Source organism: Pan paniscus, chromosome 16 (assembly GCF_029289425.2).
Source record: "Pan paniscus chromosome 16, NHGRI_mPanPan1-v2.0_pri, whole genome shotgun sequence".
Lineage (NCBI taxonomy): Eukaryota > Metazoa > Chordata > Mammalia > Primates > Hominidae > Pan > Pan paniscus.
Window position 1 is genome coordinate 45600660 of NC_073265.2, and position 27795 is coordinate 45628454.

At 36.5% G+C, this 27795-nt stretch overlaps 1 protein-coding gene across 11 annotated transcripts in view; it reads left to right on the plus strand.

Moving 5' to 3' along the window:
- The window catches only part of TEX9 (testis expressed 9), a 216698-nt gene that overhangs the window by 94517 nt on the left and 94386 nt on the right, over positions 1-27795 (plus strand). For 3 of the 11 annotated variants that reach the window (XM_014341519.4, XM_055099052.2, XM_014341518.5), the window contains exons 1-2: positions 16293-27141; positions 27243-27334. The exons of 2 other annotated variants lie outside the window; for them this stretch is intronic. In XM_014341519.4, the coding sequence (XP_014197005.3) occupies positions 27115-27141; positions 27243-27334 (119 nt within the window). In that variant the 5' untranslated portion in view covers positions 16293-27114. Of the gene's footprint in view, positions 1-16292; positions 27558-27795 lie in introns of those variants that run through there. 6 more of the 11 variants (XM_063596667.1, XM_008953193.6, XM_034938814.3 and 3 more) reach the window with 5 other exon arrangements.

The following is a 27795-nucleotide window of genomic DNA, read 5'->3' on the forward strand; positions in this document are numbered from 1 at the left end:
TCCTCACATGATGCTGTTCTTTCAAAAGTCTGCTCCACCTGTCTATCAGACCTGCAGGTTTTGGGTGGTGCAGTATATGATAGGACTAGTGAATCTCATGGTCACGGATCCACTGCCACAACTTATTTGTACAACAGCTCACTTGGTCTGAGACAGTGATCCCTTGTATAGTGGTGTAGGCTGAGGCACTTTGGGTGAGAACTGTAAACCTATATTTGAAATGGTTGTTATTATTTATTTTGGAGGGGATCTTTCAGCAAGCCCCAGACCACTGGACTGTTAAAAATGTTGGCTGGGCGCGGTAGCTCATGCCTGTAATCCCAGCACTTTGGGAGGCCAAGGTGGGTGGATCACCTGAGGTCAGGAGTTTGAGACCACTATGGCCAACATGGTAAAAGCCCATCTCTACTAAAAATACAAAAAATTATCTGGGCATGGTGGCGAGCGCCTTTAATCCCAGCTACTTGGGAAGTTGAGGCAGGAGAATCACTTGAACCTGGGAGGCAGAGGTTGCAGTGAGCCAAGATCACACCATCGGTCTCCAGCCTGGGCAACGAGAGTGAAACTTTGTCTTAAAAAAAAGTCACTGATGTGGTAGGCCTGAATCTTTATAGGGGTGTCCCCTATGCTCTGGTGTGCATGTATTTTACAAAAGCATCCTGAATACTTGTCATTTCTTACTCATAATGTTCTGTGGGAGGGCCTAGTAGTCCTGGTATTTTCAAACTATGTTATGGAAAAGAATAGGAGAATACAGGCCTGGTGTGGTGGCTCACGTCTGTAATACCAGCACTTTGAGGGGCTGAGGTGGGTGGATCACCTGAGGTCAGGAGTTCCAGACTAGCCTGGCCAACATGGTGAAACCCCGACTCTACTAAAAATACAAAAATTAGCCGGGTGTGGTGGTGTGTGCCTGTAATCCCAGCTACTCAGGAGGCTGAGGCAGGAGAATCGCTTGAACCCAGGAGTCGGAGGTTGCAGTAAGCCCTGATCACGCCACTGCACTGCAGCCTGGGTGACAGAGCAAGACTCCTCCAAAAAAAAAAAAAACAGGAGAATAACTTAGCCTCTGGGCAAAACCATTCATTTGTACTGTTTTCCATCCCATGTAAGGCCAACTGTTTATACTCTTCCTGCCTGCTAGGTATTGAAAACAATGCATATGCCAGATTAATAACCCCATATCATTTATCAGGGGCTGTGTTAGTCTGCTGTAATAAAAATACCACATTCAGCAGAGTAGCTGCAATTAGGGTTACTACTTAGTTAAGTTCGAGACATTATGCACAGATATAGACTGAATGCTTACGTCCCCCCGCCAATTTATATGTTGAAACCTACTCCCTAGTGTGATGGTATTAGGAGGTGGGGCCATTATTAGGTGATTAGGTCATCATGGCAGAGCCTTCATGAATGGGATTAGTGCCCTTATAAAAGATTCTGGAGAGCTCCCTCACCCCTTCTGACTTGTGAGGACATAGCGAAAAGATGACTGTCTCTAAACCAGGAAGTGAGCGCTCACAAGATACTGAATCTGCTGGCAGGCTCCTGAACTACAAGCAATTCATTTCTGTTGTTTATAAGACACTCAGTCTGTGGTATTTTGTTATAGCAGCTCAAATAGATTAAGACCTTCACCTTGTATTTTAGAGGCCAAAGTGGATAATTACTTGGGGATGTGATGGGTACCACTAAGCCTGTATCATTGACATCTTCAAGTATGGTACTAATCTTTGCCATTCCCCCTAGAAGCAGCATTGTTTTTTATTTTACAATCTTCCAAGGATGGTAAGGGAAATTTAAGGGATTTTCTGCTATAATAGCTTTGTTCACAGTTCAAGAAACAAATGTGAGGATTCTGCCAATTGCTAAGTATATCCATTTCAATGATATATTTAGGTATCATGAAAATGACCATTAGGTGGGTCAATAAACATAATGGACTCACTGTGGGATAGACTTAGGCCAATACTCTATTTATTACCTGACATCCTCTTTTATTCTAACAATCATGATAATACATCATTGGTTGTCAGTATTCAATCAGAACTTTTATTCAACGTCTCTCAAAAGGTATTCCCTTTTGAAGGAACATAATTAGTTAACTGTTGAATTTTCCATTTCATTTAAAATAAGCCATTGCTTTTCTCAAGCTCCTAAAATCCATCTCAGCTTATGAGAACTGGACAACAAGATCCTTGCCAGGGTGTTAAGTCCAATGTCATGGGAGAGCCCTTAGATCAACAGACTCTCTTATTCCACTCTATGCTCTACTTCCCTTGATTCTACATCCTCAGGATATACTTCCTAGTTCTTGCTCACATATGTTGCTGAACTCCTGCAGCTCATTTGTAGCTCATCCATTTCCTCTCCTTTATCGTGCTGTGATTTGACCCTAGTCAAATCTGATTGCCAAGACAGGAGTGGGTGACAGATCCTGAAATGGTCAAACACTGTCTTATAAGTCATCTGCCTATTTAAAACTTCTGCATATTCTTCAAGCAAAGCAGCATGCATCTTTTAACAAAAATGAGTGGGCCATTTCTGCAGGCCCATAGGGTTCGGGCACACCTGGGGTTCCATGTTCTGAAGTAGGTCTATTTAGAATACTTAACCCAAGTCTCAGAGTTTTATTACTCCCATCTTGGGGCCCTGATTTTGGCACAGGGGGCTTGCTAGGGTTGGAAATGCTATATTTTCTAAAGTTCTGCCACTCTTAAAGAGTAGGTTCTGTGAAGATGAGGGTTTCTTTAAATAATACCAATGAAGAGATTTAGTTTTTATACCTGGCTTTGAATTGATGAGCAATCACATTTAGCCTTTTTTTTTCTTCTCTTCAAAGCATTCATGGTGCTTAGCAACAGTTATGCAATTCCACAATCCTTATAATTACTCCTCCTCCCATACTTCTTAAATGCCAGCGATATTACACAGGCCAGTGCATCTCCTTCTAGTAGATCCCATTGCACTCAACCACAGTTGAAAAGTGTTAACAATTTTACTGCTTTAACGTATCTTGAATTATCAGTGTTCAACCTATTAGTAGCAATAAGGTATTCTTGACAGCTGGCCAGCGGTGATTCACCTCCTGAATACCACCCTTAGTGTTTGCTTCTACCCCATACCTAATACTGATGTGTCATTGGTTGGATTTCCTAGAAACAGAAGCTGACACAGGGATTCAGGTAGAAGGGAATTGAGGGAGTGTACTTCAGGGGAAACCCTAAAAAGAAAGAAAGGGAAGGGAAGGAAGGGAAAAGAGCATGCAATATTTCCCTTGGTCAATTGTGATCATTTGAGCAGAAAAATAATAGTAATTATTATTTAAATAACTGATTTAAAAAGTTGAACCCATGAAAGGTCATGAGTGGATATAAATATGCAAAAACATTGATATAAAAATATAAAAATGTACTCATAAATACAAAAAATTGACTTTAATAGATTTTTAATGTCAGTTCTAGGTGCACATGAGAGTTGATGGCGGGCAAAAATGCTGATGATTTTAGAGATAGAGGTGGAAAAGATAGTTCTTTGTTTAAGTAATGAGTTTGTATTGGTTTCCCCAATTTATCATATTATGTGGCTGTTCTCAAATTTTCTTGTCAGCTATGGTTTTTTTTTTTGATAAGTGAACTTTTTCTATTACATTGATATAGTTTCAATTTCTGGCTAATCCCTTTGATGAAGCCTAGGGTCTGGAATTTGAAAGTTCAAACATGACCATCCAACTAAGAACTAAAATATCACTCCTTCCTCTTCACTTGACACCGTCATCAGTTGGTACTTTTCTTGTGGTCCCATAAAAATAGTAACTAATCTATGCCAGGCGCTCTCCTAATACTTCATATTCATTACTCTTACATTTCACAATAAGCTTTTGAGGTAGGAAATGTTATTATCCCTATTTTTCAGATTAGGAAGCTAAGGTTCAGAGAGGTTAAGTGAAAAGGACACACAGCCACATGGCTACCTCTACTCAGTTTTTGAAAATTCAGCCCCAAAACAACTGGCTATAAAAAATCAAAACTTAAGAATAGTTGTCCTTTCTATTGCCGCTTGCAACAAGAAACTTCTATCAACCTGTGTGTGGTCAAAAAAAAAGAAGAGCAAACATTATGGTTCAGGGCATTTAATATTTAATTTAAAAGAAAGAAAAGATAAGCTCTTATGTGCAGGAGAAAAGTTGGTGTTATCGGGGAGTGGCAGAAATAAACACACTTAAACATTGGCCCAGTGCAGTGAGTCCCTACACTAAAGAACAGTAAAGAACTTTTTTAAAAAGCCTTCATAGAAGAAAATAAGGAAAGGTTATGTTGGACTGAAACACAACCCACAAGGACAAATGTGGTTTCGTTAAGGAGTGTATTCAAGAAACTTCCTGCAGCTGTACCCAAAGTGGCAGCTCCTGGAGAGAGAGAAAATGGAATCTCTCAGCTGTTGTTTCCCAACAGTCGGTAGGATGTATGCTTTCCTAATGGGGTAAACTCCCATGTTACCTAAGTCCAAACATCGTTAGCCAGATGAGAAAGAAGAGAACATTAATCATAGCTCTCCAGAGATGATTTTAATCTTTTCCTAAGGGCAACAATTTATCTTGCAAGGCTTCAGATGCTGTATAATGCTCCAACTTGCCTTTTCAAAAGGCTACTGAAGCAAGAAAAACAGAATGGTAACATAGCAGGAAAAAGGAGTTAGGGCCATGAAAAAGAAAACATATGATTAGGAAAGAAAAATCCGATAGGTTTATAAAAATAATTTAAAACAGTTCATAGATCAAAGAAGAAGTTACTATAGAAATTAGAAAATATCTGAACTGATTGATATTGAACATATCACCTAAAATTGTCAGAGGAAGCTAAAGTAGTACCTAGAGAAAATTGTTAGCCTTAAATATATCTAGATATCCAGAAAAGAAAGGCTACATATCAATTTTTTAACTTTCAAATAAACTATAAGAAGAATAGCAAATCAAACCTAAAGAAAGTAGAAGAAAGGTAATAATAAAGCTAAGAACAGAAATCAATAAAACAGAAAATATATTGTAGAGAAAAATTAACATGCTAAAAGTTGGTATTTTGGAAAAATTAATGAAATTGATAGACTCCTAGCAGGACTAATCAAGTGAAAAAGGAGAAATGGCAAAATTACCAATATGAGCAGAAAAAGAGGATTTCACTATGATCTTGTATTAACTAGAAGTATAGTAAGAGGATATTATGAACAACTTCATACTAACAAATTTTACAATTTAGATGAAATGAACTGACCCCTTAGAAACACATTTTGCCATCAAGATAGTGAAAAGACAACCCACAGAGTCAGAGAAAATTATTTTAAATCTTATGTCTATCTGATAAAGACCTTGTATCTAGAATATACAAAAACTCCTACAACCCAATAAATAAGAAAATAAATAACCTATATTTAAAAGGGATCAAAGGATTTAGATCCAATGGATCCAGTGGGCAAAGGATCTGAATAGACATTTCTCCAAAGAAAACGTAAAAATGGACAATAAGCAAATGAAAAAACTTTTAACATCTTTAGCCATCAGGAAAATGCAAATCCAAACTACAGTGAGATACCACTTCACACCCATGAGATGGCTATCTATATAAGATGGACAATAACAAGTGTTAGCGAGGATGTGGAGAAACTGGAACTCTCTTACACTGCTGGTGAGAATGTAAAATGATGCAATCACTTTGGAAAACAGTTTGATAGTTCTTGAAATGGTTAAGCATGGAGTTATCATATGACCCAGCAATTCTGCTCCTAGGTATATATCCCAGAGAACTGAAAACATATGTTCACTCTAAAGCTTGCACATGAATGTTCATAACAGCATTATCCATAATTGCCAAAAAATGGAAATAATCCAAATTTCCATCAACTGATGAATGGATAAATACATGTGATATATCTATATAATGGAATATTATTTACCATGTAAGTGAATGATTGATAAATGCTACGACAAAGGTGAACCTTGAAAACACTGTGCTAAATGAAAGAAGCCAATCACAAAGGACTATGTTGTGTAATTCCATTTATTTAAAATTTCCAGAATAGGCAAATCCATAGAGACAGAAATTAGTGGTTGCTTACAGCTAGGTGGGTGGAGGGAAATGGGAAGTGAGTCTTAATGGGCACGGGGTTTCTTTTTGGGTAATAAAAATGTTCTAAAATTGATTGTGGTGATGCTTGCAAAACTCTGTGAAAAACCACAGAATTGTTCACTTTAAATGGGTGAATTGTGTATTATATACTCCAATGATGCCATATTAGGTAGGACATCATCATATTTGGATATTTGGCCAAATGTGAAATTAGAAAAAAAATCATTAGGAAAACACTTGCTTCTATTATAAAATGTATACAAAGTCTAATGAGAAAATTTTTGTTTATTTTCTTCTTTTTTAAAAAAATTAAGAATACACTTGGAACATAAAAAGCAGAAATACAGGAAAGTTAGATCTGTCTTTGTTATCAGAACTGTTTGCCCCCGTTTAACACAATACCTAGACCCCATCCACAATGACTGTTACTATTACCCCAACTCAGTCTACTCAGTATCTTCACCTTGTTTGTCTGCTTGTTTTGTTTATTGATTTACTTACTAGTTTTTCTATCTATATATCTATCTGGATATATATATATATATACACACACACATATATATATGTATATATATATATGTATATATAATTTGAATTGTTTGACTTTCTTCCATGCATTAGTGATAATCTTCTAAATGCAGATATTCTGGGAGAGCTTATCTCCTCCCAGATTAAGAGACCTCCACTGAATGAATAGAAATTGGGGGTGGGGAAAGGAATGAGGGTTAAAAGAGTAGATATTTTGGAAGCATGGACATGAATGGACAATTTTCATGAAGGGCAATTTTCTGACATATTTGTGTGTTGGGGGAGAATCCTGTAACCCTAAGAGGGGAAGGTTAAAAGGCAGGAATTACTAATGGCAAACAACTCATAATGTATGCCTAAAGAACTGTGTTGAGGCTACTGAGCCTGCATCCCAGGTTCAGGTGAAAGTGTTTTCTGGCCTTTTCCCCCCTAAGAGATGGGGTCTTGCTATGTTGCCCAAGCTACACTCAAACTCATGGGCCCAGATGATCCTCCCACCTCAGCCTCCCAAGTAGGCTGGGACTACAGGCATGTGCCACTGCGCCCAGCTTCTTTCCCAGCTTTTTAAGGGGGAAGTGTCAGCCAAGTCCCATCCCTTCAGTAGAGGTTTTTAGAGCAACAGTTGCCTGGTTGTAGGTGGAAGGAAAACCTGGACAAAGCAACCGCCAAGATAAGGAAAAGGTTGAGATAGTGTGACCCAGATTATGGTGATAGTTGTCATGAAAGGACCAAGCACAGAGAAGACTGTGGATAAACTAGTAATAGCTTTGGGGCAAGGAACAACTTGGAGTCAGAAGTGCTATTCTGAAGACATTCAGCTGGACAGCATGTTGTTGTAGGAACCAATGGATGTCCGTGGCTGGATTCTGGGCCCCATCCTTCTGATTCATAATATGAAAGCGTTCATAATACAACAGGGTTACAACTTGGGAAGGACAATTGGTCAGTTAAGCTGAGTGGAGTGCCTATCATAAGTGGGAATCAGGATACATGGCAGTGCCAAATACAAATTTGGGAGTACTTAATATAAACATTGCCTGCTTGCTTCTCATAGAGTTTAATGTATTTTGAGATCTAACCAACCACAATAAATACTCAGGGTTTCTTCAGAAAAACAGATATAGTGAAGGCTCTCAATCGGCAAGAAGAAGTCCCAGTGAAAGTGAATTTTTGAACTGAGATTGGAAGAAGATGCCTCAGAGAGGCAGGAGAGAAGCAGGGAGTGAGCTCAAGTATGATTTGGGGTATCTCAGCTCATTCTTCAGAGGAGGAGGTGGGTTATGAGTTTGCCAGAATAAAGCTGTGTCTGAGCTAAGATGGGTGTCTGGCTCTTACTAGGGATGGGCTGAGGCAGGATTGCAAATGGTGTTTCCTGGATCCCAGGATGGCATCTATCCTTCTCCAAATCTTTTAAATGAGTCTAACCTCTGCACAAAAAGAAGCACTTAAAGCCCCAGAATTAAGTCAGCTCAACTTCCATTTGCTACTCTGATATCCTGTCCAAAGTCTTGAGTCTTCTAACCCATTTCTCTACCATCTTAGTCCCAAGGTGAATCATCTTGATTGATAACACATTTGGGATATGCTTTATGACTCAACCACACGTTTTTCTTTAGGACATTTGCAGATAGGAAAAACCAACCCCACCCATTCTATACACTCTTATTCAACATAATGTGGAAAGTTCTAGACAGCACAATAAGCCAAGAAAAGGAAATTAAACGCATAAAAATCTTAAAAGAAAAAATGAAACTGTCACTATTTGTAGACGACATTTGTCTGCATAGAAGATCCTAAGAAATCTACCGGAAATCTCCATCTAATAATTGAGGTAAGCAAGTCTCAAAAAATACAAGATAAACGTACAAAAGAAATTGTATTTCTGTATACTAGCAATGAACACTTGGGCTCCAAGAGTAAAAATATGATACCATTTACAATCTCTCTCTTTCAGAAAAAGAAATACTTAGGTGTAAATTTAACCAAATATGCATAGGACTTGTATGGTGAAATCTGCACAAACACTGATGAAAGATTTCAAAAAGGATCAGAATAAATGGAAAGTCATATTGTGTTCATGGATTGAAAAATCAACATAATAAAGACAACATTTCTCCCCAAATTAATATACAGATTTCATACAATTCCTGTCACAATCCCAGCAAGTTGTTTTGTGGATATAAATGAGATTATTCTAAAATTTGAATGAAAATCCAAGGGAACTAAAACAGGTTAAAAATTTTTTAAAAAGAAAAATAAATTGAGGATAAGTCTACTCAGTTTCAAAACTTATTATGTATGTATAGTAATCAGGGTATGTCCTATTGCCAGAGGGATGGACACATAGATTAGTGGAATATAACAGAGAACCCAGAAAGGGAGCCAGAAAAATATGCCTAATTGATTTTTTGATAAAGATGCAAAAGCAATTAAATGGGATAAATATAGCCTTTTCAACAAATGGCTCCAGAGCAACTGGAAACCCATAGGCAAAAAAAAAGGAAGAAAATAAACTAACAAAACACAACACAAAACAAAAACTTTGACCTAAGTTCCATACCTTTTACAAAAGTAATTCAAATTGGACTGCAGACTTAAACATAAAGTTTAAAAGTGTAAAACTTATAGAAAAAACACAGGTGAGAATCTTCAGGATTTAGGCCCAGGCAAAGAGTTCTTAGATTTAATAGCAAAAGCATGATCTATAAAAAGAAAAACTGATAAACTGGACTTTATCAAAATTAAAAACATTTGATCCATGAAAGAATATGTTGAGAGGGTGAAAATACAAGCTATAGAGTGGCAGAAAATATTTACAAGCAACACTTTTTATAAAGGCTTAGTATATAGAACATATAATGAGCTCTTAAAACCCAACAGTAAAAAAAATCAATCCAATTTAAATATGGGCAAAAAACTTTAAGAGATTTCACTAAAGAAGATAGAGGATGTTAGAAAAGTGCATGTATTTATAGACATCAACATGAGACATCCATGTTGGTAATGGAAATGTTCTGTACCTTGTCTGTATCGATGTCAGTATCCTAATTGTGATATTGTATTATAATTTTACAAGATACCACCATTGGATGAAACTGAGTGAAGGTGCATAGAATCTCTGTATTATTTCTTACAATTCAATGTGAATATAAAATTATCTTAACATTTTAAGTTTTTTTATATAAAAGGAGGGGATTAAGATAACTTGCATTGACATCTGTTATGTCATGGAAATTTTGTGAAGTGCTCCTTCTCCTGGAAGTAGTTTGTTAGGGATGGAAATTGCATCATAGGAATCAGGATAATTGAGATTCCAGCTCCTGGGCACCCAGAGAGAAACAGTTGATTTCATCTCAGCCTGAAGAACTTCTATAGCATTCTTTGTAGTATAAGTGACCTGATGAAAAGTTTGCATAGTTTCCTTTGATGCAAAAATTTATATTTTTCTTCATTATTGACATATATTTTTGCTAAATAAACAACTCAGGGTTGATGGTTTTTCCTCTCAGTACTTCAGAGATGTTCCATTGTCTGCTCACTTCCATTATTTCTGAAGACAGGTCAGTTATGATTCAAATCACTGTTGCCATGTATAAATTATGTGCCAATTTTCTTTGACTGCCTTCAAGATTTTCTCATCTTTTGTTTTCAGAAATACGACTATGGCACGTGGGCATGGCTTCTTTCCTTTGTATTTATACTGCTTGGTGTTCATTTAGCTTCTTATTTCACCATATCTGGGAAATTTCTTTCTATTATTTCTTTAAATGTTTCTTCTGCCTCATTCTGTCTTTTCCTTCCTCCTGTGATTTTTATAATAACTCATATGTTACATACATTAGAATTACTGATATTGCCTCACAAGTCCCTGAGTTCATATTTTTACCATTTTCTCTTTTTTTTTCTGGTTCAGATTGAATAATTTCTACGGACCTATCTTCAGGTTCACTAACCATTTCCTTGTCACCCCTATTCTGCTGTTTGGCCCATCAAGTGAATTTTTCAATGTTTCCATGAGTAGTTATAATAACTGCTTTAAATTCCTTGTTGGTTAATTCCAACATCTGGGTCTTCTCAAGGTCAGTCTCTGTTGATGATTTTTTATTTTGAGAATGAATCACATTTCATTATTTCTTTGTATGTCAAGTAAATTTGGATTGTATCTTAGATAATATGAATGCTTATGTTGTGGAGACTATGAATTGTCTTGGATTCTTCCAAAGAGTTGTTATGGCATGGAATTAACTTGGTAAGACTCAATCTGCAAAATTTATCTCTTGGGAAACAGCTCAAATCTAATATTGATCATTAATTGAGCTGTTTGAAATCTGCCCATGCATGTGTAATTCAGGGGTCAGCTAGAGATTTGGGCAGACTTTATACACATAATTTTGGGATTTCCCTCTCTGATGCTCTCTTGTCTAGTTGCTCCAAATTTGCTCTCATGTTCTTTAGGCCTGAAAGACTATGGGTTTTCTATGAGTGTTTTAGCAACCCTCTGTTGTACCAAATGCAGCGTTCCCTCAGACTAAAGCTATTAAAATAGGAAACCCACACCCTGCTATTCCCTTCACCCAAGTATCGTTTTCCTTTCATAAAATGCCTGTTCTTGGTCATTCTCCAGTGTTTACAGGTGGCTTTCTGTGCATATGTGTGTGTATACACACACGTGTATATGTATATAAGCACATATACACACGTGTATATATGTGTGTGTGTATATATATACACACGTGTATATACTTGTGAGTGCATATATATATGTATGTGTGTGTGTGTGTGTGTGTTTGTGTCCAGATCTATAGTTATCTGCAAATAGGTTGGTCCAGTAAATTACTAAGCCATACCAGAAGTTGAACCTCATTTCTCATTTCTCTCTTTTTAACCTAAAGAACATCTGTTCATTTGTCAAGAATCGGTTAAGACTTTACCTTCTCAGAGAAGCCCTCCCTTACTGCCCTCTCCTTTAGGTTGAAAGTGAGCTGTCCCTCCCCTGTGCTGTCATAGGTCCCGGTGTCACGTTTGCTTATAGTCCTTATATTGTAGTGAAATTATTTATGTGTATATTTCTTTTTCAAGAATCTGAGCCCAGGGACCCTAGTTTATTTGTTTATCTTTGTATCCCCAATGCTTAGTACAAAGTCTGGTGCATAGATGCTAAATATTTTGTTGCTAAATATTATTTCTGCATTAATATGCAAAATATATACATACATTATTTTTTATGATTCCCTGTTGGCAAGTGTGTAATGTCCAGAGATTCAAATTACAGTGTTCAAGGGCACATGTCCCACATAACCTTTGGCCTGTTAATGATAGGATGATTTTGGAGAACAACCAAGTAGACTGGATTCCTATTAAGGATTCCAGAAACAGCAATGGGAAAGGCATTTGAAATTAGTAACTGAGATAAAATTTATGTTGTGTTGAGTAGGCACTAGTGGTAAGGGGCTACATAAGAAGGTAGCCATATTGTGGGCCCACAGATGCCTGGAAGGTGCTCATGCCTTTCACACCAACTAATTTCAGATTCTACTCATTTAATCTAGAATAGCCTTGTGACCTGGTGAGTCTGAACTTTTATTTAGCCTAATTTAGAGTTTCAACCATTAGTTTCATTCTGCTGGGGAATACAGCAATCCTGGTCCCATAAATATCATACTTTTTTTTATTCATTTCACTAGGCCTTGAGCTTGTATTGATCTTTAAAAAGTCCCTGACTAAAGTGACAATGGTCATGGAAGGGGTTTGTCGTGTCTTCCATTAGTATAAACCTATTTAAATAATTTACTTTAGAAGATAATTGATTAACTGAGAGGTAGCTGAAGCCAAGACCAGGCAAGAATGTGACATATGATGAGTGCTTAAAGAAAGGTATTTTTAGTATGTGTGGCAATGGAGTTGGTAAGGCAATGGAGTAGAAGAATGGCAATGGCAAAATATTTCCATAGCTTCACTGAGAGTCACTGTTTCAAAGACCAGTGGTCAATTTTCCCTTCATAGGCTGCCAAACCCCAGAAACTTAAGATACAACAAATAATGTTTTCCGTGTCTTGAGGAAAAGATGATGATTTGTGGATGTTAATCATAATTCAAGAGTGAGTCTTACCCCGATTTTGTGTACCTTTCTAAGAAAGATAAATCTCACATTATAACAATACACAAGAGATGTGTAGATCCAAAGTAACGTTGTTCTGAAATTTATGCCAGGTTTCTGTTTATTGTTTCTAGGAAAGGACAAAGACCTACCTAATAAAACTGTCTCAATGAGATAATGAAGTCATGATAGGAAATCATCACTGTTGAATATTTCAGCACAAAATGCACTTACAAGGGAGTTAGAATGCCATCCTCCTTTAAAGAAGATATCTTATTGCAAGTAAAAACCGCTCAGTTTGCCCTCAAAAAGTTAGAGTGTGTAGTTCCACTTGAATATAAAAAAAGTTATGTCACATGCAGAGGACTGAAACCACCCAAGAGCTGGAGTGCAGCCAGTGTGGCAGTATCTGCATACTGTGTAAGGCTTCTTTGAATGGAGAGAATGGGAGAACAGCAACAAAAGCCCTGAATGATCTCTGTGTCTTTAGTTAGGCAAGAAAAAGGCCTAGCTACAGGTCATTACCCATAGTTTTTGCAAATGTCATAAATAATCAGACTTAGCAGTTACCATAATATTGAACTAAAAAAATTCTAGTTTCAAAAAATCATTTTCAATATAGGCACAAAGATTGGATTAATATCCTCTATGTGAAAGAGAAAACTTCTTTTTGTCATTGTGTATTTCTTTAATTCAAAATGTTATTTCAAAGAAAGTATCAAGTTGAGTTCTCTACAAAATGCTTTGTTTTGGTTTCTCTACAAAATGCTTTATTTTGGTTTCTCTACAAAATGCTTTATTTTGGTTTCTTTATTTTGGTTTTATTTAAGTCCCAGTACATAACTTTGTTAACAAGGCATTTTACACACTATTATCATCATCTTTAGTATTTGAGATTGGGTGGGAAGAGGATGCAAGATAAGTACATAAGAAACCTTTTGGTCTAAAGATATCCCTGTAAGTGAGCTTAAAGCTATTCTAAAATGAACAAGAATGAAAAAACCCACAACTTTAACACTTTGTGAATGAACTTCATTTCCAGGAATTTGGCATGTGCAATTTTAGAAGGAATCCTAGACAGGAGTGGGTTGGAAAGTGTTGAGTAATGAAGTGTTAGATAAAGGCACAGCCAGAAGTTAATTGCTGTCTTTTTTTTGAGACAGAGTCTCGCCCTGTCGTCTGGGCTGGAGTGCAATGGCGCGATCTTAACTCGCTGCAATCCCTGCCTCCCGGGTTCAAGCAATTCTCCTGCCTCAGCCTTCCCAGTAGCTGGGATTACAGGTGCCCACTACCACGCCCAGCTAATTTTTTTTTTTGTATTTTTAGTAGAGATGGTGTTTCACCATGTTGGCCAGGCTGGTCTTGAACTCCTGACCTCAGGCGATCCACTCGTCTTGGCCTCCCTAAGTGTTGGGATTACAGGCGTGAGCCATCATGCCCCGCCCTGTATTTCTATTTCAAGCATTGCCATTTGTCTTCTATTAGTATAAACCTATTTAAATAATTTACTCTTCTTTTGACAATGCAGTGGCTGATGGCACTTCTGTTCTTGTTTATTATCTCTGTTATTTTCAGTATTTTTACCAGATGATATTTTATATCAGGTTACTGGAAAGCAGCAAACATATTTGTTGTCATATCAGAGATATATTATTTTAAAATTTTAGAAATTACCTTTTTATGCAGCAAATTTTAGTGACTCCCACCAAACTCTGAAATAAGATGTTTGATCAGTTAATGAAAATTGAGCTCTGATACATAGTTTCATACTATATGAGAGTTATTTGGAAAATACATTTCTAAATATCTTTAAATTGCTATTTTCTCTTCTCCATCTTCTCTCCCACTTGGTGCATTGTCTAAACTGTCTTTCCCAGGCTTTCCTGTTCTTAGAGGAATTATGTAAATGTGAAGCAAATATTTGAATTCCCGTGAGGTAGGGCACAATATTTAGGTGCTCACAGCCCCTTTCTGCACAAATAGATCAGAAGTACCCCTTAAGTACAGGGAGCACTACTGAGGTTTCTAGGATGTCAATACCATGACCACAGCTGATTGAACCCAAAGTTTGTCAAGAAAAAATAAAAATATAAGCTTGTTTTAATTAAATTAATGTACATGCTATAGTTTTGATTTTGATTACTTCCTCTCAAGACAGCCATGACTAGTCCATTAAAAAATGAATAGTCAGTTTCTAAGGATGCTACAAAAAATATTTGGCTTTGACTATTTGTAAGTAAAAAATAAAAATAGCATTTATTACTCAACTTCCGGTATTTTTACAAAACCACAATTTCTGATATTTTTATAAAACCATTGGGGAAAAATATAAAATCATCTTAGTACTCTGAATTAACAGTGTACACTTTTCAGAATTATAATCTACAGCTTTCTGAGTTGTGAATAATAGCTTCTTTTAAGGTTACATTAATTTAAAAGGAATCAAATAATATTAAAAGTAATTTTTGACCATGATTAAAATTGTGATTTAAAATTACTTATTTGAAATGAAATCTAACAAAAAGTGAAAACAAAATCTAATAAAAAGAGATGATATGGTAAAAATTTAAAGTGACATACAGGAATAAATCAGCATGAGGCAATTTAGTTGGTCAGGCCTAAGCCTTAGATTTTTGGATATGGACTGATTCAAAAGAAATATGCAACTATCCTTTGGCACCAAATTCCTCAAACATATTGTTGAGAGTAATTGCTTTCCACTAATTTCCCTCTAATATGGCTCCTAGTTCTTGTACTTTACTATAAATGTCTTTCCTGAGGCTATCAGTGACTTCTTTCTTGCCAACTTTAGAGGCCTTTTTCCAGTCTGCCTATTGCTCAATCTTTCCATTATATTTTAGATGGGTTATCTTATTTTTCTCTCATTTTGCTTGTAGTGTTCTAAATATTCCAAAGGTAATATGTGTTATTTGTAGTGAAATAGAAAATGCAGATTTGATTATTTGTAATAATCCAGGCTAACATGTTAGTAGAATCCTTCCTGGCTTTTAAGTACATTTTTATATGTTGTATATATGTATTCTGAATTAAGTCAACTGAGGACAGAGACAGGAATCATTATTACATTAATACTCAGATGTCACTGGCTTTTGCTCCACGTGCTTGCAGAGGACATCAGCCACTTCTGCAATGTTCCCCAAGTATTTCTGGGAGTCCCTGGAGGTGTATCTTGTATACTAACAAGTCTTATCTTAAAGCTACTGTTACTGCTTTGTCAAATAACTACCTCCATCAGTCATCATGGACACTGCTGAACACCAACACTAGGTTTCTAGAGCCCTTTAATTGTAAAAGCAAGGTTGCTCTCAAAGTAAAAAGGTGGGGGAAAGATATACCAGGAAAATCAAAAGAATGTCGTGTTAGTTATGTTTATATCAGGTAAAAGTGACCAACCAAAAAGCATTACTGGAGATAAAGAGATTATTACATAATAATAACAAAGTTTATTTCACAAGTATTTAAACCTTGTTCCCTTCTATCACATTTCAATTCCAAGATGTACATTTTTTTCACATTTTAATATATCTGAAGTCAGAGGCATCTTACAGTCAGGCAAGCAGCAAAAGTAATATGATTATAATTGCTTGAACATTTACATCAAAACTTGTAGAATGGGTGTTACTTAGAGGCATGGAAGAAAATTCTGGAGAAAATAGAAAATAGTGGTGCACTTTTAATAAAGACTGAACAACAGTTGATGATACAGAAGACAGTACTGTATGAAGAAGGGTGGACATGGATGACTCTTAGTCAAAAAGTGACTCAAGTAAGTCAAACTGAATTCAAGGAAGGTTGAGGAATAATTTAGCCAATTTATTTTTCCCTAGTTTGATTGAGGAATAATTTACATACAATAAAATTTACCTATTTTAAGTGTATAGTTTAGTAAGCTTTGGCATTTATATACAGTCATATATCCATGCCCATGATCAATATATAGAACACGACCAGAAGTTCCTCATGGCCCCTTGCAGTCAGCGCCTTCCTCCCATTCCCAGTTCTAGGCAAACATCTATCTAGTTTTCGTCAGTATAGTTTTACCTTTTCCATAACTTAATATTAGTGAAATAATTCAGTATATAGTCTTTTGTGTTTGACACAAGCTTACATTTGTTTGGGTAATTACCTAGATTGCTGTGTTGTATTATAAGTATATGTCTAACTTTATGAGACACTGTCAAATTACTTTCTATATGGTGTGATATATGGATCAAGATTAGCTTTTTTAAAATATGGATTTACAATTATCCCAGCAGTATTTGTTAAAAAACTATCCTTTCTCCATCTCATTTTATTAAAATTTGTGGGTCTACATCTGGACTGTCTCTTCTTTTCCATTGATTTACATGTCTGCATTTTTTATCAGCACTAAACCATCTTAATTACTGTAGTCTTGGAATCAGTTATTGTTAATTCTTCAACATTGCTATTCTTATTCTTTCTCAAAATTGTTTTGGCTAGTCATTCTATTGTCTTTCCATCGAATTTTGGAATCAGCTGATAAATTTCTACAAAAGTTTTGCTAGGATGTTGATTGGAGAGAACTGACATCTTAACAATATTGAGTCCACCAATCCATGAACACAGTGTATCTTTCTGTTTAGTTATCTTTGATATTTTCTGATGATGTTTTGCAGCTTTCAGCATACATATTTTGTACATGTTTTGGTAGATTTATACCTAAGCATTTGTAAATAGTACTGCATGTTAAAATTTGATTTCCAATTGTTCATACTAATTATGAACATACTAATTATGAATAATTGGAAATCAAATTTTATAGTATATAAAACTATAATTAATTTTATAGAATAGAATTTTATAGTATGGTATATAGAAGTATAATTAATTTTTGTATATTGACCTTGCATCCTAAAACTTTGCTAAACTCGCCAACTAGTTTCATGAATTTTTTGTAGTCTGGTATTTTCTAAGTACATATGATGTCATCTATGAACAAAAAGTTTTATTTCTTCATTTCTAAGATTATCAATTGATTGGCCTCATTATACAAGGTGGAACCTTCAGTTCTTCAGTATGATTATAAATAGTGATGACAGTGGAAATGCCTGTCTTGTTTCTGACATTAAGAGGAAGGCATTTGATTTTTTAATCATTAAATAATGTTAGATGTAGGGTTTTTTTGAGATGCCCTTTATTAGGTTGAAGAAGTTCCCTTCTATTCTTAGTTGGATGAGAATTCAATGTTTTAGTCTTCTTTTTCTGATAAACTCCACAAACTAGACATTATTATTAGTAGGACCTTTAGATAAATTATTTATTTAGGCCTGCATGCATGTTTATCATCTTATTTGCTCACCATTCTTCTGGTGTTTCAAAATACTCCACTAGTGTTTTTTTTCTTCCTAAAGCATGTACTTTAGAAGTGCCTTTGGTAGGCATACGTGTGTGCCAAATCTCTTAGGTTTTATTTATCTAAAGATATCTTTATTTCGCCCTCATCTTGCAATACAGTATTGGTGAATGAGTGCACAGTTCTAAACTGAAATTATTTTCTTTGATCACTTTTAAGATACAGTAAAATCCCCTCATGCTAAGATTAGTGAGGATGAATATTTTTAACTTCCTGAAAAGAAGAGTGGGCTTATTGTGATAATTAAAGAAATGAGTCACTTGAGCCTGTCTAGCTGTTTGACTAGAAGTTCCAGTGGTCTGGCTCTATAATTAAAATATTTGCTCATCCTGGTTGTGGTTTGGCATCACATGGTGGTGGTGGTGGCTATCTGCTCCAAAATAAATGTCAAATGGTGCCAATTCTGGATCCTGTCTCACTGGCTAGGACTTCCAGAACAGTGGCAGCAATTGTAGTGATCTCGTATTTAGCTGGGTCCCATTTAGTCGGTCTAATCAAAAGAGATAGGGCTGTAAGAATACTGTCAATAAAGGAGTCATCCTCAGGCTCACTGTTTCCTGAGATAGAGTGCTGACTTTTCCCACCAATCCTTACTATGTCCCCTACCCTATAAATTCAGAAGATAGAAGTTTGTCCTACCCAGTTTGAGAATAGAACTAGACAGAAGGCTGCCATTCATTAGTGAATAATTGGTCATTAATAGCCAAGCATGCTTGATCCAAATTTTCATTATAATGGGGCTTATCATCATCAAATTCTGCTAATTATTTTATTGTATTTCTGGCTTTCATTGTAGCTATTAAAACACCTACTTTAATTGCTTCTTTGTAGGTTATTTGTCTTTTTTTCCTCTTGGCTGCTTTAAAGATCTCTTTTTTCTTTGGTGTTTTGGCATATATGACAGCTCCAGGAATACATTTAAAAATTTATCCTCTTTGTGATGCACCATGCTTCTTGAACTTACATATTTGTATCTTTCCTAAATTCTGGAAAATTCTAAGGAATTAACTTTTGTAGTATTGCTTCTCAATTTTTCAAATCTATCCTTCTTGAAATCCGATTTTTTTATATGTCAGATCTTTTCAGTCTAACTTCAGTACTGTTTAACCATTCTCTGTTCATTCTGAATAATTTTTTCAGATATGTTATGGTTTACTAATTATCTGTTTATAATCTGCCATTTGACCTGTCCATTGAGTATTTTCATTTCAACAAATATGTGTTTAATATCTGCAAGCTTCATTTGATTATTTATCATATTTGCCTGGTCATTCCTGATGGTCTCTTTTTGCTTGCTCATTGTTGTGATTCTGTCCCTTATTTCTATTTCTTTCTAAATAGATTTTCTCTATTTCACAGCTGATAAAATTATAATATCTGAATTTATTGGAAGTCTAAATATTTGTTATTTCTTCTAATTTTGCACTTATTGTGACTTGCTTCCTTTATGTCTGGTGATTTTTGATGGTGAACTCATATTTTCTTAATCTTAACCTGGGAATCTAGTAGGCTTAACTAGAAATTTTTTCTTGAAAAAGATTTGTGTTTGAATCTGCTAGGACCGTTGGGGCACTACCAGTCTAAATGACTTTTAGCCTTTTTGGTTTCTAGATTAGCACAGAGGTCTCAGATTCAGCTCTTCCATATTGCTGTTGATGTAAGCCTTGTTTTCTGAATACAGTTCCCTGGGGCATTTTCTCAGCTTAACCTTTTCATTCTTAAATGCCTACTATCAGAAGATCTTGTTTATTTGTGGGGAAGAGATCTGGAGAATGAGATGTCAGGAGGACACATGGAAATTTCTCCTACTTTCTTCAAGTTCAGTAATGCATAGATAAGTTTTTTTTTTTTTTTTCCAGAATCAGGTCGTTGTGCAGTGGAAGGGTGTCCCAGATCATCTAGCTCACAATTTTGTTAAAGAAGAAAATCCCTTTTAACTTAAAAAAAAAAAAGATTTAATTTTTCAGAAGTTTTACATTTGCAGAAAAACTGAGAATATCGTAGAGAGAGTTCCCGTATACCCTGCACCTAGTTTTCCCTATTATTACGATCTTACATTAATATGGTTAAATTGTTGAAATTAGTAGACCATTACTGATACGTTAACTGAAGTCCATAGTTTATTCAGAATTCCTTGTATTTTACTATGTCTTTTCCTATTCTAGGGTTTGGTCCAGTATGTCACTGATATGGTTAGGCTTTGTGTTCCCACCCAAACCTCATCTTGAATTGTAATCTCCATAATCCCCACGTGTTAAGAGAGAGACCTGGTGGGAGGTGATTGGATCATGGGAGTGGTGTCCCCCATGCTGTTCTCGTGATAGTGAGTGATGTCTCATGAGATCTGATGGTTTTATAAGTGTCTGACATTTCCTCTTTCACATACTTGCTCTCTCTCCTGCAGCCACGTAAGACATGCCTGCTTCCCCTTCCGCCATGATTGTTAAGTTTCCTGAGGCCTCCCCAGCCATGCAGAACTTTGAGTCCATTAAACCTCTTTCCTTTATAAATTACCCAGTCTCAGGTATTTTTTATAGCAGTGTGAGAACAGACTAATATAATCACTTTACAAAGCTGTTATATCTCTTTAAGTTCCTCTTGGCTGTGACAGTTTCACAGCCTTGTTTTGGATGACCTTGACAATTTTGAGGAGTATTGGTAGGATATTTTATAGGATACCCCTTTACTAGAAATTTTTATTGTGGTAAAATATACATAAAATTTACCATGTCAACCATATTTTAATTTGGTGGCATTAAATGTAATATATTCATAAAGTTGTGCAATGATTTAATAATCTTTATCCATTTTCAGAACTTTTTCATCATCTCAAACAGAAACTCTGTACTCATGAAAAAATAACTCCCTATTTTCCTCTCTCCCTAGTCCCTGGTAAACTCTGTTTTCTGTCTCTAGGAATTAACCATTTCTAGGCACCTTAAATAAGTGGAATTATGCAATGTTTGTCCTTTTGTGTCTGGCTTATTTCACTTAGCAAAATGCTTTCAAGTTTCATTCATGTAGTAGCATGTCTCAGAATTTCATTTCTTTTTAAGGCTGAATATTATTGTATTGTCCATTCTATGTATACACAAATTTTGTTTTTATCATTTTATTAGTTACAGGAGAGTTTTATTTCTTCTTTTGGATTTTCTTTTTTAAAAAAATTTTCTTTATAGACTTCATGTCATCTATACACAAAGATGGTTTATTTCTTCCTTCCTTATCTGTATACTCCTTATTCCCTTTTATTGTCTTATTGCACTAGCTAGAACTTCAGATGTAATATTAAATAATAATGATGATAAAGGACATGTTTGTGTTGTTTCTGATCTTAGGGAGAAAGCATCCAATTTCATTAAGCTGTAGATATTTTGTGGAAGTTCTTTATCAACTTGAGGATATTTCCCTGTAGTCCTAGTTTTCTGAGAGTTTGTACCTTCAGGGGTGTTGGATTTTGTCAAATGCTTTTGCTGCATGAATTTATATGATCATATAATTTTTCTTCTTTATCCTCTTGATGGGCTGAATTCATTGATTGATTTTAGAATATTGAACCATCCTTGTATACTGAGAATAAATCCCACTCTGTTGTGTTGCATAATTCTTTTTAGACATTGTTGGATTATATTGGCTAAAATTTTGTTAAGAGTTTAAAAATCTATATTCATGAGGGATATCAGCTTGTAGTTTTCCTATAATGTCTTTAACTGCTCTTAGTATTAGGGTAATGCTAGAGTCATGGAATGAGTTGGGAAGTGTTCCTTCTGCCTTTATTTTCCCAAAAAAGATTATGTAGAATTGTTATTTCTTCCTTAAATGTATGTTAGAATTCACCAGAGAAACCATCTGGGACTGGTGATTTCTTTCTTGGAAGGTTATTGACTCAATGTCCTTGCCTACTCAGATTATCTATTTCTCCTTGCATGAGTTTTGGTAGTTTGTATCTTTCAAGTAATTGGTCCATTTCATCTAATTTATTAAATGTTGGGGTATAGAGTTCATAGTATTCCTTTATTATCCTTTTAATTTTCATGGGACAATTGATGACTTACATTCCATTTCTAATGTTGGTACTGTATTGTTTATATTTTTTCATTTTCTGTATATTATGATGTTTAGACATCTTTAAAAAATCCTTTCTGGCTTGGGAGAAACTGCTTCCTCCTGGGGCAAGCCAATTCTTAGCTAAGCAAAAGGGCTTAGCCAGGGAGCATGGCTTTGATATATAAAAAACTAATATGAAGCCATACCTCTTCTGTCTGGTCCATATACAACAGGCCTTCCTCTGTCTTAGCCATTGCAGAGCTATGTACCAGATAATTAAGGACAACCTGTATACTCCGAGGCCCTCTGAAATTATTCATAGTAGCCAATCCTAATGGGTTTACTCTACCTTGCTTTTCCTGTGGAAACTCCAATAGAGGCTCTAGTCCAGGCTTTTCTCTTGCTCCTGTTTTCTGCCTCCTGACTATCCCGAGGCTTCCCCATGTAACCCTATATGGCATGGCATGCGTCCTATTTCTAGGACCTGTGAGTATAATAAATGTTGTTTTCCTCTCATGGCCACACCTGACTGACCATCACAGAAAATAACACAGAACAGGTTACTTGGATCTTCTCTTTTTCTTGGTTAGCACAGCTATAAGTTTATTGATTTTAACTAGATCGTGGTTTCTGTGATTTTCTCTATTGTTTCCCTGTTTCAGTTCCATTGATTTATGTTCTAATGTTTATTGTTACTTTTCTTTTGCTTTAAGTTTAATATTTTTCCTTTAGCTGCCTTGAAGGTAGACATTCAGAGTTTAGATTTTTCTTCTTCTCTAATATATGCATTGAATGCTAAGCACTCCAAGCACTGCTTTCGTAACATTCCACAGGTTTTGATAAGTTATATTTCAAATTTTATTTAGTTCAAAATGTTTTTTTAATTCCTCTAGATATTTACTTGATCCATGTATTATTTAGAAGTATGAATTTAATTTGCAAATATTTTGTGGGTGTCCAGCTGTTTTGTTATTGATTTTTAGTTCAGTTTTATTGTGCTCTGGGACCACAATAAAATAGTTTGTATAATTTCGGTTATAGGTTAAAGTGTGCCACCTCCCCCTCCCTACCATATATTGAAGTCCTAACCCCCAGTACCTGTGAATATGGTCTTTACAGATGTAATCACGTTAGGATGAGGTCATTAGGGTGGCGCACATCCGATATTACTGGAGTCTTCATGAAAAGCAGGAATGCCATGCAAAGGCAGAAACACACAGGGGAAATGCTACATGATTATAGAGGCAGAGAGAGGTTGTAGTGATGCAGCCGCAAGCCAAGGAATGCCAAGAAGTGACAGCCACCATAGAAGCTAGAAAGAGGCAAAGAAAGAGTCTCCCCTGCAGGTTTCAAGCAAAACATAGTCCTGGTGATACTTCTAGCCTGGTTTTGGACTTCTAGCCTCCAGACCCATGACACAATAAATTTCTGTTGTTTTAAGCCACTCACTTGGTGGTGCTTTATTACAGCTACCCTAAACTATATAATTTATATTCTTTTAAATTTATTAAAGTGTGTTATGGCTAGAATGTGTTCTAGCTTGGTGAATGTTCCATGCGACCTTGAGAAAAATGTGTATTCTGCTGTTATTGAAATGAGTATTCTATAAATGTCAATTAGATCAAGCTAATTGATGGTGCTGTCCAGAGCAACTCTTGCTGATTTTCTGCCTGCTTAACCTGTTAATTACTGAAGGAGTAGTATTGAAGTCTCCAAATATAATGATGGATTTGTCTATTTCTCTTTGCAAGTCATACCAGTTTTTGCCTCATGCATTTTGACACTACTGTTAGGAGGATTTACACCAGGATTGTTCTATCCCCTTGGAGAATTGACCTCTATCATTAATGCTCCTCTTTGTCCCTGATAATTTTCCTTGTTCTGATGTCATCTTTGTTTGAAATTAATATAGCTACTCCAGCTTCCTTTTGATTAGTGCTAGCATAGTGTTCCTTTCTTTATCCCTTGATGTTGTAAATAGTTTATTTTTAAGATGTTTTAACAGCTTGAGTGATTTATTTCACATATCTATATTTACCCATATAAAGTGTACTATTAATTGGCTTTTAGTGTATTCACAGAGTTGTACACCATCAACACAATTGATTTTAGAATATTTTCACTAGCGCCCCCCAAACCCTGCAACTCCTTAGCTAACCCTCCATCATCTGCCAAGCCTAGACAACTACTAATCTACTTCTGTCACTATGGATTTGCCTATTGCGGACATTTCCTACAATATGTAGTCATATTGAAATAGAATCCTATAGTATGTGATCTTTTGTGAAAGAAATTAGATAATACTTGGTCTTTTGTGAATGGCTTCTTTCACTTAGCATAATATATTCAAGGTTCATCCATATTGTGGTATACATGTACTTCATTCTTTCTTGTTTCTGAATAATATTCCATTGTATGAATATACCACTTTTTATTTAATTACTAATCAGTTTATGACCATTATGGGTTTGTTTTGCATTTTGGCTGTTATGAATAATCCTGACATAAACATTTGTACATATACTTTTCATGTGGGTGTGTTTTCATTTTCCTTGGGTGTATACCTAGCAGTGGTTGCTGGATTGTTTGGTAACTCTGTGTATAAACTATTGAGGAATTGCTAGACCATTTTCCACAGTGGCTGCACAATTTTCCCATTCCCACTAACAGTTTATGAGGGTTCAAGTTTCTCTACATCCTCCTCTACACGTTATTGTCCATCCTTTTTTTTTTTTTTTGAGATGGAGTCTCCCTCTGTCACCCAGGCTGGAGTGCAATGGTGCTATCTTGGCTCACTGCAACTTCTATCTCCCAGCATTTCACCATGTTGGCCAGGCTGGTCTCAAACTCTTGACCCCTGGTGATCTGCCCGCCTCAGCATCCCAAAGTGCTGGGATTACAGGTGTGAGCCACCGCACCTGGCTATCCATCCTTTTGATTATCGCCATTCTAGTGGGTGTCAAGTGGCATTTCATTTTGGTTTTAATTTTCATTTCCCTGAGGACAATATTGAGCATCTTTTCATGTGCCTTTTGCCTATTTGTATATGTTCTTTGGAGAAATCCCTATTTCTTTGCCCATTTTTAACTTGGGTTGTCTTTTTAAAAATTTTTTTAAATTGTTTTTCTTTTTTTTTTTGAGACAGGGTCTCACTCTGTGACCCAGGCTAGAGTGCAGTGGTGTGACCATGGCTCTTTGCAGCCTTGATCTCCCTGGCTCAAGTGATCCTCCCACCTCAGTCTCCTAGTAGTTGGGACTACAGGCATGTACCACTGGACCCAGCTAATTTTTATTTATCTATTTCCTTTTTTTTTTTTTTTTGTAGAGATGGAGTCTTGCTGTGTTGCCTTGGCTGGTCTGGAACTCCTGGGCTCAAGTGATCCTCCTGACTTAGCCTCCAAAGTGCTCATATTACAGGCATGAGCCACTGCACCTACCTATTTTTGAATTTTAATACTTCTTTATATAGTCCAGACACAAGTTATTTATCAGATATATAATTTGCAAGAATTTCCCCTCTTCCTGTGGTCTTGTTACTTTATTTATGGTATCTTTTGAAACTAAAGGTTTTTAGTTTTGATAATGTCTAGTTTATCTATTTTTTTTTCCTTTTTTTTGTTTTTTTCTTGAGATGGAATTTCGCTCTTGTTGACCAGGTTGGAGCGCAATGGTGCAATCTCAGCTCACCGCAACCTCTGCCTCCCAGGTTCAAGCGATTCTCCTGCTTCAGCCTCCCTAGTAGCTGGGATTACAGGCATGAGCCACCACACCCGGCTAATTTTTTTTTTTTTTTTTTTTTTTTTTTTTTTTTTTTTTAGGAGTGGCGGGGTTTCTCCATATTGTTCAGGCTGGTCTTGAACTCCCAACCTCAGGTGATCCACCCGCCTTGGCCTCCCAAAGTGCTTGGATTACAGGCATGAGCCTCTGTGCCCAGCCTCTTTTTTCTTTTTTTTTTTGCTACTGCTTTTGGTGTCATATCTAAGAATCCATCAAGGATTCTCAGAATTGTAATTCAAGGTCATAAAGATTTACACCAACAGTTTCTTTGAAGAGCTTTAGAGTTTTAGCTCCTAAGTTTAGGTCTTTGATACATTTTAATTTTTGTATATGGTGTGAAGTTAAGGGTCTAATTGCATTTGGATATCCAGTTGTCTCCCCATCTGTTGAAGACAATTATTTTCCCATTGAATGGTCTTGCACCCTTTCTAAAGATCAGATGACCATACATCATATCACGGTTTATTTTTGGATGTCAATTTTATTCCAGAACAATTGAAATTATTAACCGCTTACGTGTTTCAGGCATGATCCTAAGCACGAATTCATTTGCTTCTCATAATAACTGTGAAGTGGGCACTATTCTCACTTCCATTTGACAAATGAAGTGGCCGATATACAGAGTGATTTGCCCAAGGCCATATAACTAGTAAGTGGCAGTGCCAGGATAATAATTTAGGTTGACTAACTTGAGAGCCTGAGTCTTAGCCATGCATGCTGTAAACAAAAATTAGAAATCAAAACTTCTGAATTCCACTGAAGAGCTCACTTTAAGCAAACGGGGTGAAGGTCGGATTAGCCACTAACGGTTTGAAAAGCACAACAGGGAGGGATTGCCTCACCAGCTTGCTTTCTATAGAGTAGCGGCAACGGACCTGCCTGTTTTGGCTGAAACTCTTTCAACCCCCACAAGTTGAGAATTTGCACTAACTAAGTCGAATTTGCAGTTAGGAAGCCTTCCTGGGTTCCTGGGACAGCGCCGAGTGCTGCGAGCAAAGGCCGGGCCCGCTGCCAGAGGCTCGCGCCGCTCGCAGCACAGAACCTGAGAGTGGGAAGGCGTAGGCGCCCGGGCGGGAGGCACCCGGGATGTGGAAACTCTCGCGGGAAGATGCGTCGTTGCCTCGGTAACCGCGTCGCAGTCGCCGAAGATGGCGGGGCGAAGTCTGTGTCTCACGGTCAGTTCAACTCCAGGCTCCTGGGGAGCGTCTGGGTTCCGGCGACTAGGACGCCTAACTTCCTTTAACTTCGGGTCTGAAAGTCTGTGGCTCTTTTACAGAGAAGCAGCGTTCCAGGGACTCCGTTCCCGCCACCCGTTCAGCAACCCCGTACACCTGGACCCGACCTCCTCGCCTTGGAGGAAGAATATAAGTAAGAAATTCGGCGGTTGAACTTTTCCTTCTTTCTTTCATCTGAATGAGGCTGCTTACAAGTACTTTTTTCTGGAGACTGGCTGGATCTTCGGGACCACTCACTCTGCAGCATTCCCTTCTCGTCATCTCGTTCACCTGCCGTTTATCCTTTCTTTGTCTTTGATCTGAGTAGTTCGCCTGCGTATTAGAAGATATTTGAAGTGGGCGAAAATTTAGCCCAAGTAAGCATGTTGTTTAATTTAAAACGTAGCCCAAGTAAACAGCAAGATACTGTTGGAAGTTATTTGGGTAGCAGGAATTGCCACGAATAGTTAGTTCACTTGATAGTTTAGGTTATTTCGCTTAATATCAAGTTCATAGAGTTTACCTTGTGTAAATTTCCTTTAGGTTGGTTTCTAAATTGAAAGGATGCTTCCCACTGCAATCAGAATTACCATTCTCGTTCAAATATTCCTTTTC